The sequence below is a fragment of the Salvelinus namaycush genome, chromosome 5, assembly GCF_016432855.1.
Source record: "Salvelinus namaycush isolate Seneca chromosome 5, SaNama_1.0, whole genome shotgun sequence".
NCBI lineage: Eukaryota > Metazoa > Chordata > Actinopteri > Salmoniformes > Salmonidae > Salvelinus > Salvelinus namaycush.
Window position 1 is genome coordinate 67,674,240 of NC_052311.1, and position 11,862 is coordinate 67,686,101.

At 47.8% G+C, this 11,862-nt stretch overlaps 1 protein-coding gene across 1 annotated transcript in view; it reads right to left on the bottom strand.

Moving 5' to 3' along the window:
* The window catches only part of LOC120047298 (phospholipid-transporting ATPase ID-like), a 44,280-nt gene extending 42,433 nt beyond the window's left edge, over positions 1-1,847 (bottom strand). Inside the window, exon 1 of the mRNA XM_038992823.1 lies at positions 1,834-1,847. Within this exon, the coding sequence (XP_038848751.1) occupies positions 1,834-1,847 (14 nt within the window). The remainder of the gene's footprint in view (positions 1-1,833) is intronic.
* Between the last annotated feature and the right edge of the window lie 10,015 nt (positions 1,848-11,862).

The following is an 11,862-nucleotide window of genomic DNA, read 5'->3' on the forward strand; positions in this document are numbered from 1 at the left end:
CACCACACACACCACACACACACACACACACACACACACCACACACCACACACACACACACACACACACACACACACACACACACACACACACACACACACACAGTCACAGTTAGGTCAGGCAAACACTGCCCCTGTCCTGTTTCAGAGGAATCGGAAAAAAAGCATACAGTACACACAGTCACACACCTGCTAACTTCCTTCCTGTTTGTCTCTGTCAGCACCCCAGTCTATAACCAGCCCCTCAACCACACACACACCAGTGGTTTCCTGTGCAGCAGCATGCATGTCAGTCCCTCTAGTCTCATCCTCCTGAGGAATAGCCTTGTTCAGCACTGTCTGACCTACCAAAACACACAGTCCTGTCTGACCTACCAAAACACACAGCCCCATCTGACCTACCAAAACACACAGTCCTGTCTGACCTAACAAAATACACAGCCCTGTCTGAACTACCAAAACACACAGCCATGTAAGACCTACCAAAACACACAGCCCCATCTGACCTACCAAAACACACAGCCCAGTCTGACCTACCAAAACACACAGCCCCATCTGACCTACCAAAACACACAGTCCTGTCTGACCTACCAAAACACACAGTCCCATCTGACCTACCAAAACACACAGTCCCATCTGACCTACCAAAACACACAGCCATGTAAGACCTACCAAAACACACAGCCCCATCTGACCTACCGAAATACACAGCCCTGTCTGAACTACCAAAACACACAGCCCCATCTGACCTACCAAAACACACAGCCCAGTCTGACCTACCAAAACACACAGCCCCATCTGACCTACCAAAACACACAGCCCCATCTGACCTACCAAAACACACAGCCCCATCTGACCTACCAAAACACACAGTCCTGTCTGACCTACCAAAACACACAGCCCCATCTGACCTACCAAAACACACAGTCCCATCTGACCTACCAAAACACACAGCCCCATCTGACCTACCAAAACACACAGTCCTGTCTGACCTACCAAAACACACAGCCCCATCTGACCTACCAAAACACACAGCCCCATCTGACCTACCAAAACACACAGCCCCATCTGACCTACCAAAACACACAGCCCCATCTGACCTACCAAAACACACAGCCCCATCTGACCTACCAAAACACACAGCCCCATCTGACCTACCAAAACACACAGCCCCCATCTGACCTACCGAAACACACAGCCCCATCTGACCTACCGAAATACACAGCCCAGTCTGACCTACCAAAACACACAGCCCAGTCTGACCTACCAAAACACACAACCCCATCTGACCTATCAAAACACACAGCCCCATCTGACCTACCAAAACACACAGCCCCATCTGACCTACCAAAACACACAGTCCTGTCTGACCTACCAAAACACACAGCCCCATCTGACCTACCAAAACACACAGCCCCATCTGACCTACCAAAACACACAGTCCTGTCTGACCTACCAAAACACACAGCCCCATCTGACCTACCAAAACACACAGCCCCATCTGACCTACCAAAACACACAGCCCCATCTGACCTACCAAAACACACAGCCCCATCTGACCTACCAAAACACACAGCCCCATCTGACCTACCAAAACACACAGCCCCATCTGACCTACCAAAACACACAGCCCCATCTGACCTACCGAAACACACAGCCCCATCTGACCTACCAAAACACACAGTCCTGTCTGACCTACCAAAACACACAGCCCTGTCTGAACTACCAAAACACACAGCCCCATCTGACCTACCAAAACACACAGCCATGTAAGACCTACCAAAACACACAGCCCCATCTGACCTACCAAAACACACAGCCATGTAAGACCTACCAAAACACAGCCATGTAAGACCTACCAAAACACACAGCCCTCACACTCACTAACATAGTTTATTCACACATACACACATACACTTCCAGTTCACATGCATTATAGTGTAGACACAATACACTACTGGAGCAGAGATGGACCATAAGAAGACATTAACCTAGGCCCTATATAAACAGTTGATGTAGCATAAGAAGACATTAACCTAGGCCCTATATAAACAGTTGATGTACCATAATAAGACATTAACCTAGGCCCTATATAAACAGTTGATGGACCATAAGAAGACATTAACCTAGGCCCTATATAAACAGTTGATGTACCATAAGAAGACATTAACCTAGGCCCTATATAAACAGTTGATGTACCATAAGAAGACATTAACCTAGGCCCTATATAAACAGTTGATGTACCATAAGAAGACATTAACCTAGGCCCTATATAAACAGTTGATGGACCATAAGAAGACATTAACCTAGGCCCTATATAAATAGTTGATGTACCATAAGAAGACATTAACCTAGGCCCTATATAAACAGTTGATGTACCATAAGACATTAACCTAGGCCCTATATAAACAGTTGATGTACCATAAGACATTAACCTAGGCCCTATATAAACAGTTGATGTACCATAAGAAGACATTAACCTAGGCCCTATATAAACAGTTGATGTACCATAAGAAGACATTAACCTAGGCCCTATATAAACAGTTGATGTACCATAAGAAGACATTAACCTAGGCCCTATATAAACAGTTGATGTACCATAAGATATTAACCTAGGCCCTATATAAACAGTTGATGTACCATAAGACATTAACCTAGGCCCTATATAAACAGTTGATGGACCATAAGAAGACATTAACCTAGGCCCTATATAAACAGTTGATGTACCATAAGATATTAACCTAGGCCCTATATAAACAGTTGATGTACCATAAGACATTAACCTAGGCCCTATATAAACAGTTGATGTACCATAAGAAGACATTAACCTAGGCCCTATATAAACAGTTGATGTACCATAAGAAGACATTAACCTAGGCCCTATATAAACAGTTGATGTACCATAAGACATTAACCTAGGCCCTATATAAACAGTTGATGGACCATAAGAAGACATTAACCTAGGCCCTATATAAACAGTTGATGTACCATAAGAAGATATTAACCTAGGCCCTATATAAACAGTTGATGTACCATAAGACATTAACCTAGGCCCTATATAAACAGTTGATGTACCATAAGAAGACATTAACCTAGGCCCTATATAATCAGTTGATGGACCATAAGAAGACATTAACCTAGGCCCTATATAAACAGTTGATGTACCATAAGATATTAACCTAGGCCCTATATAAACAGTTGATGTACCATAAGACATTAACCTAGGCCCTATATAAACAGTTGATGGACCATAAGAAGACATTAACCTAGGCCCTATATAAACAGTTGATGTACCATAAGAAGATATTAACCTAGGCCCTATATAAACAGTTGATGTACCATAAGACATTAACCTAGGCCCTATATAAACAGTTGATGTACCATAAGAAGACATTAACCTAGGCCCTATATAAACAGTTGATGGACCATAAGAAGACATTAACCTAGGCCCTATATAAACAGTTGATGTACCATAAGACATTAACCTAGGCCCTATATAAACAGTTGATGGACCATAAGAAGACATTAACCTAGGCCCTATATAAACAGTTGATGTACCATAAGAAGACATTAACCTAGGCCCTATATAAACAGTTGCTGTACCATAAGAAGACATTAACCTAGGCCCTATATAAACAGTTGATGTACCATAAGAAGACATTAACCTAGGCCCTATATAAACAGTTGATGTACCATAAGAAGACATTAACCTAGGCCCTATATAAATAGTTGATGTACCATAAGATATTAACCTAGGCCCTATATAAACAGTTGATGTACCATAAGACATTAACCTAGGCCCTATATAAACAGTTGATGGACCATAAGAAGATATTAACCTAGGCCCTATATAAACAGTTGTGTCCATAACATGCACACACCTGCTCAGAAGCACACACCAGGCTTGAAGTTTGAGCTGTACCACAACACTGCTGGCAGTCAGTGTGAGAGATAGGATCTTAATTTGGCCAGTTTCTCACAGCAGGAGAATAATGCTGCAGCAACAGGAAGTGTGATTTATTATGTGGATTATAATTAGAGGTTGATACATTTTTCTTTAGGGTAAATAAAGTCTGACATTTAAGTGGTAATTACAAACTTTAGAAGCCTTTTAAAACCTTGAATGCACTACAAGTTTGCATTTCCTGCAACAACAGGGTGATCAAATTAAGATCCTACATATTTATAGATCGAATAAGAGCTGTAGGCTGCTATACCACTTCACAATGTGTAAACTCTCATACTGTCAGATCTGTGAGTGTTAAGAGGAGGGTGTTACAGTCAGTTAGATGACTGTTCCAGGTTTTAGGGCATGTTAGGGTTAGGGCAGCAAGCACCAACTAAGGGCTGCAGCAAGCTTCCCCTAACATTCACCAGCTAAGGGCTGCAGCAAGCTTCCCCTAACATTCACCAGCTAAGGGCTGCAGCAAGCTTCCCCTAACATTCACCAGCTAAGGGCTGCAGCAAGCTTCCCCTAACATTCACCCTAACATTCACCAACTAACTGTTCATAATATCTGCAATGAGAGAGAGAGAGAGAGAGAGAGAGAGAGAGAGAGAGAGAGAGAGAGAGAGAGAGAGAGAGAGAGAGAGAGAGAGAGAGAGAGAGAGAGCGAGAGAGAGGCTTGTCAGTGTTAGCCATGGTATGGCAATATTGTGTTACAGTAATGCAGACTTTTCTCTCCATTTTATCTATCTGCTGCTTCGTTCTTCCTCCCTGCTGCATCCCTCTCTTCTTCCCTCTACTCCTCTCTCCATCCCTCTCTCTATCTACATCCCTCTTTCTCCCTCCACTCCTCTCTCCATCCCTCTCTCTATCTACATCCCTCTTCCTCCCTCCACTCCTCTCTCCATCCCTCTCTCTATCTACATCCCTCTTCCTCCCTCCACTCCTCTCTCCATCCCTCCCTCTCTCCTCCCTCCAGCTCTCTCTCTCTCTGAAGGTCGTTGTGTTGTTTCCTTGGTCAGCGTCTGAAATAAATCTGCAGCCAGTCTGCATTAACCCCCTGTTGGCCACATAACAGCCCCATGCCCGCTTGCAGGCAGGTAGGTTGGTCACATAACAGCCCCATGCCAGCTTGCAGGCAGGTAGGTTAGTCACATAACAGCCCAATGCCCGCTTGCAGGCAGGTAGGTTAGTCACATAACAGCCATTTGCCCGCTGGCAGGCAGGTAGGTTGGTCACATAACAGCCCCATGCCCAGGGGCAGGCAGGTAGGTTGGTCACATAACAGCCCCATGCCCGCTGGCAGGCAGGTAGGTTGGTCACATAACAGCCCCATGCCCAGGGGCAGGCAGGTAGGTTGGTCACATAACAGCCCCATGCCCGCTGGCACACAGGTAGGTTGGTCACATAACAGCCCCATGCCCGCTGGCAGGCAGGTAGGTTGGTCACATAACAGCCCCATGCCCGCTGGCAGGCAGGTAGGTTGGTCACATAACAGCCCCATGCCCGCTGTCAGGCAGGCAGGTTGGACACATAACAGCCCCATGCCCGCAGGCAGGCAGGTAGGTTGGTCACATAACAGCCCCATGCCCGCTGTCAGGCAGGCAGGTTGGACACATAACAGCCCCATGCCCGCTCTCAGGCAGGTAGGTTGGTCACATAACAGGCCCATGCCCACTGTCAGGCAGGCAGGTTGGACACATAACAGCCATTTGCCAGCTGGCAGGCAGGTAGGTTTGTCACATAACAGCCCCATGCCCGCTTGCAGGCAGGTAGGTTGGTCACATAACAGCCCCATGCCCGCTTGCAGGCAGGTTGGTCACATAACAGCCCCATGCCCGCTTGCTGGCAGGTAGGTTGGTCACATAACAGCCCCATGCCCAGGGGCAGGCAGGTAGGTTGGTCACATAACAGCCCCATGCCCGCTGGCAGGCAGGTAGGTTGGTCACATAACAGCCATTTGCCAGCTGGCAGGCAGGTAGGTTGGTCACATAACAGCCCCATGCCCGCTTGCAGGCAGGTAGGTTGGTCACATAACAGCCCCATGCCCGCTTGCAGGCAGGTAGGTTGGTCACATAACAGCCCCATGCCCGCTTGCAGGCAGGTAGGTTGGTCACATAACAGCCCCATGCCCGCTGGCAGGCAGGTAGGTTGGTCACATAACAGGCCCATGCCCGCTTGCAGGCAGGTTGGTCACATAACAGCCCCATGCCCGCTTGCAGGCAGGTAGGTTGGTCACATAACAGCCCCATGCCCGCTTGCAGGCAGGTAGGTTGGTCACATAACAGCCCCATGCCCGCTGGCAGGCAGGTAGGTTGGTCACATAACAGCCCCATGCCCGCTGTCAGGCAGGTTGGACACATAACAGCCCCATGCCCGCTGGCAGGCAGGTAGGTTGGTCACATAACAGCCCCATGCCCGCTGTCAGGCAGGTTGGACACATAACAGCCCCATGCCCGCTGGCAGGCAGGTAGGTTGGTCACATAACAGCCCCATGCCCGCTGTCAGGCAGGTTGGACACATAACAGCCATTTGCCAGCTGGCAGGCAGGTAGATAGAGATATACAGACCAGCCAACCACAGCTTCTCTTCCAAACCCATTTTGCCACAGTCAAAGCCGTCCAAGCCAAGCCTGTCCCGATCCAACCCATTGTGTGTCTTTAGCCAGGCCCATTAAGCATTTATACAGCTCCCTGCCTGACAGCCTCAAGGGACCGGCAGCCTCACGCAGCAGCACGCTCCAGCCTCCAGCCACAGTGCCTCTCAGAGCTACGCAGCAGAACCCTCCAGCCTCCAGCCACAGTGCCTCTCAGAGCTACGCAGCAGAACCCTCCAGCCTCCAGCCACAGTGCCTCTCAGAGCTACGCAGCAGAACCCTCCAGCCTCCAGCCACAGTGCCTCTCAGAGCTACGCAGCAGAACCCTCCAGCCTCCAGCCACAGTGCCTCTCAGAGCTACGCAGCAGGACAATACAGCAGCCCATTATCCAGCCTTTAAACCTCTTTACTGGGTCACAGAGACATCTACAGCATAGGAACTAGGTTAGACTTATCATAGATCATAACAGCAAGGCCTGGAGGATTGTACAAGCTACTATCATCCTGTTGAGAGGATAGTGTGTGTGAGTGGATGCATGATGCATGGATCTGTTACCATGAGAGAGGCAGATCCACAGGGGAGCTCTCTCCCCTTCTCCCCTTTCTCTCTTTCTCTAGACATGACGGCACCTGCCACAAATTCCTGACGCACCAGTTCTTAGACTCACCCCGTGGCCACACACATTCACACACACCAACACCCCTTATGCACAATTATATATACACACACATTCACATACACCAACACACATGCACAATTATATCTACACACACATTCACACACACCAACACACACACACACTATTATATCTACACACACATTCAAAGTTCTATCTAGTGGGTTGTATTCTGCTGCCTGGTCTTGTAGATGTTTCCTAACTGAACCCTGAGAACGGTCTGTCTGATACTGTCCCATTGTTTACTTTGTACATCCCAAGAGAACCAGATGGACCAATAAATGACAGAACTGTCGCTCCATCCAGTGACTAACATGCTCTGTACAGAAGTCTAGGTAATTGATAAATACTGTACAGCCAGATACTACTGAAGCACAGCAGGAAGGGTACGTAATGAGGACACAGAGAGAGAGAGAGAGAGAGAGAGAGAGAGAGAGAGAGAGAGAGAGAGAGAGAGAGAGAGAGAGAGAGAGAGAGAGAGAGAGAGGTAGAGAGAGAGAGGGAGGGAGAGAGAGAGAGAGAGAGAAAGAGAGAGAGAGAGAGAGAGAGAGAGAGAGAGAGAGAGAGAGAGAGAGAGAGAGAGAGAGAGAGAGAGAGAGAGAGAGAGAGAGAGAGAGAGAGAAAGAGAGTCTTTTTTTTTTAAGGTAAACAATGAAACTGACACAGTAACAGACAGACTGGTTTAAATAAAGGTCAAATGATGGTGGATGAGTGCACAGACACACACACACACACACACACACACACACGCACAGACACGCACACACACACAGACACACACAGAGACACACAGACACACACAGAGACACAGACACTCACACAGACACATACACACACACAGACACACACAGAGACACACACACAGACACATAAACACACACACACGCACGCACACACACACACACACACACACACACACACACACACACACACACACACACACACACACACACACACACACACACACAGAGAAACACACACACACACACAATGATGGAGATGGGGGACACTGCAGAGATGTGAGTAATCATGAGATGAGAGGGACTGAATACTGACACAAACAGATGAGATGTAGAATGGTTTATTCACACAGCAAGGAGATCCTGTCTGTCATCAGACAGAACACAATAAATCGTACAGATGGAAGCTACAGCACATTTCCCCATCCAATGAACAAACACGCACACACTGCATATAAAACAGATGACTGACGTGACAGTGACAGACAGAAGTACCTGTCCACTTCTTCTTGGTTTTAGCAGCATCTAGTCCTTGTTGTTTCTTCTGTTGCAGTGGAAGAATGATGGGGAACCACTTTTCAGGAATATCTTTGGGGATAGTCATTCTGACTCTCTTCCTTAACATAACAGGCCCTCTAACGGAGTTAATTGGTCGATCGGTTTCCCCCGGTTCTGCTGAGCATCTTGCGCAGAGACAGACAGATGCTGCGGGAGCTGCACCGAACACTCTCGGTCCAGTCCTGTCCCGTCTGCGTCTCCGGTTATAGATTAGGAGCGTCTCATACCATTACCGCTTCTCTCCCCCTCCCCCTCTCACCCGCTCTCTCTCTCACCTCTCTCTCTCTCTCTGCTGCAGAACCGCTGAGGTCATTGGCTGTGATGCTGTGCTGAGCTCCACTCTCTCTGTGATGCTGTAAGCGATGCCTTCATGTCACTATGAATGAGATGCTGACGGTGCCGTTACTGCACTGTAAATGACAGGAACCTGAAGTAGCATCATCTTCATCGGAGCCTGTCGCCAAGTCTAATGATGGAACGTTGTATTTCTTTTCAACAGGCTAAAGACCAATTGTTTGAATGTAGGGGGCATCAGAATGTTATGCGATAGGACCTTTAGGCTACACGACTCTGATTCCGCTGATTAACTTTAGTCATGTTAAATAACATTACACAACACTGTAATAAAGTGATTGATATGATGATATGGGGAAATGGATGCAGTACATCATCAACGTGCTACTGCATTATTGGGTAGCCTAATCAATTCCTTGGACGTGCCTTCCCTGGCACCAATTACATCAACATTGTCCTCCTCACAATAACACAGAGAAGCTGTCTCTGCATTACATAATCACCAAGGCTGTCCGTTTGCAGAGGGATTGAACCAATAGCAGGCTGTCGTTGACGTTGTCAGGGCAACTGCCTCTGCAGGGGTGTGAGAGAAGCAGGTCACTGCAGGGAGAAACTGGGTGCCATCTTGGATCTAGCCATGAGGAGAGAGATGCAGCTGTGCTGGCATATGGAGCCAAGGTGACTCTCACAGCAGCGCAGTTGCCTGAGTGTTGGTAAGGAATGGGAGGGGAGAGGAGACACTGCAGCGGGGATAAAGAGTTCTGGGCACGTGCAGTGTGAGGGGAGTCTCGTGGCATTAGAGGACACATCCAGACTGCTAAACACACACTTCTCTCTGATTTATACACACATTCACACGCACGCACGCACGCACGCACGCACGCACGCACGCACGCACGCACGCACGCACGCACGCACGCACGCACACACACACACACACACACACACACACACACACACACACACACACACACACACACGTGCTGCCATAGATCCATAAAAAGGCTTTTAACATTCCCTCGCTGTTGAACTGTGTCATAAAGTAAACACACACATTGGGCAGATGACCTTGGCTTGGGCATGTAATTCCAGTAACAGCCTCTCCAGTACTTACTGTCTGCTTCTCTGACCTACTGTTCTGAATACAGCCTCTCCAGTACTTACTGTCTGCTTCTCTGACCTACTGTTCTGAATACAGCCTCTCCAGTACTTACTGTCTGCTTCTCTGACCTACTGTTCTGAATACAGCCTCTACAGTACTTACTGTCTGCTTCTCTGACCTACTGTTCTGAATCCAGCCTCTACAGTACCTTCTGTCTCCTTCTCTGACGTACTGTTCTGAATACAGCCTCTCCAGTACTTACTGTCTGCTTCTCTGACCTCCTGTTCTGAAAACAGCCTCTCCAGTACTTACTGTCTGCTTCTCTGACCTACTGTTCTGAAAACAGCCTCTCCAGTACTTACTGTCTGCTTCTCTGACCTACTGTTCTGAATACAGCCTCTCCAGTACTTACTGTCTGCTTCTCTGACCTACCGTTCTGAAAACAGCCTCTCCAGTACTTACTGTCTGCTTCTCTGACCTACTGTTCTGAATACAGCCTCTCCAGTACTTACTGTCTGCTTCTCTGACCTACTGTTCTGAATACAGCCTCTCCAGTACTTACTGTCTGCTTCTCTGACCTACTGTTCTGAATACAGCCTCTCCAGTACTTACTGTCTGCTTCTCTGACCTACTGTTCTGAATACAGCCTCTCCAGTACTTACCGTCTGCTTCTCTGACCTACTGTTCTGAATACAGCCTCTCCAGTACTTACTGTCTGCTTCTCTGACCTACTGTTCTGAATACAGCCTCTACAGTACTTACTGTCTGCTTCTCTGACCTCCTGTTCTGAATCCAGCCTCTACCAGACCATCAGTACTCCAGTACTTACTGTCTGCTTCTCTGACCTCCTGTTGTGAATCCAGCCTCTACAGTACTTACTGTCTGCTTCTCTGACCTACTGTTCTGAATCCAACCTCTACCAGACCATCAGTACTCCAGTCACCACATGACATGAGGCTGCTGCAACACTGTCCAGGAAGTGCAGTCTGTTTCTCAGAGACCACAACAACATGTGGAGTTGCTACACTGTCCAGGAAGTGCAGTCTGTTTCTCAGAGACCACAACAACATGTGGAGTTGCAACACTGTCCAGGAAGTGCAGTCTGTTTCTCAGAGACCACAACAACATGTGGAGTTGCAACACTGTCCAGGAAGTGCAGTCTGGTTCTCAGAGACCACAACAACATGTGTAGTTGCTACACTGTCCAGGAAGTGCAGTCTGTTTCTCAGAGACCACAACAACATGTGGAGTTGCAACACTGTCCAGGAAGTGCAGTCTGTTTCTCAGAGACCACAACAACATGTGGAGTTGCTACACTGTCCAGGAAGTGCAGTCTGTTTCTCAGAGACCACAACAACATGTGGAGTTGCTACACTGTCCAGGAAGTGCAGTCTGTTTCTCAGAGACCACAACAACATGTGGAGTTGCTACACTGTCCAGGAAGTGCAGTCTGTTTCTCAGAGACCACAACAACATGTGGAGTTGCTACACTGTCCAGGAAGTGTAGTCTGTTTCTCAGAGACCACAACAACATGTGGAGTTGCAACACTGTCCAGGAAGTGCAGTCTGGTTCTCAGAGACCACAACAACATGTGTAGTTGCTACACTGTCCAGGAAGTGCAGTCTGTTTCTCAGAGACCACAACAACATGTGGAGTTGCAACACTGTCCAGGAAGTGTAGTCTGTTTCTCAGAGACCACAACAACATGTGGAGTTGCTACACTGTCCAGGAAGTGCAGTCTGGTTCTCAGAGACCACAACAACATGTGGAGTTGCTACACTGTCCAGGAAGTGTAGTCTGTTTCTCAGAGACCACAACAACATGTGGAGTTGCTACACTGTCCAGGAAGTGCAGTCTGGTTCTCAGAGACCACAACAACATGTGGAGTTGCTACACTGTCCAGGAAGTGCAGTCTGGTTCTCAGAGACCACAACAACATGTGGAGTTGC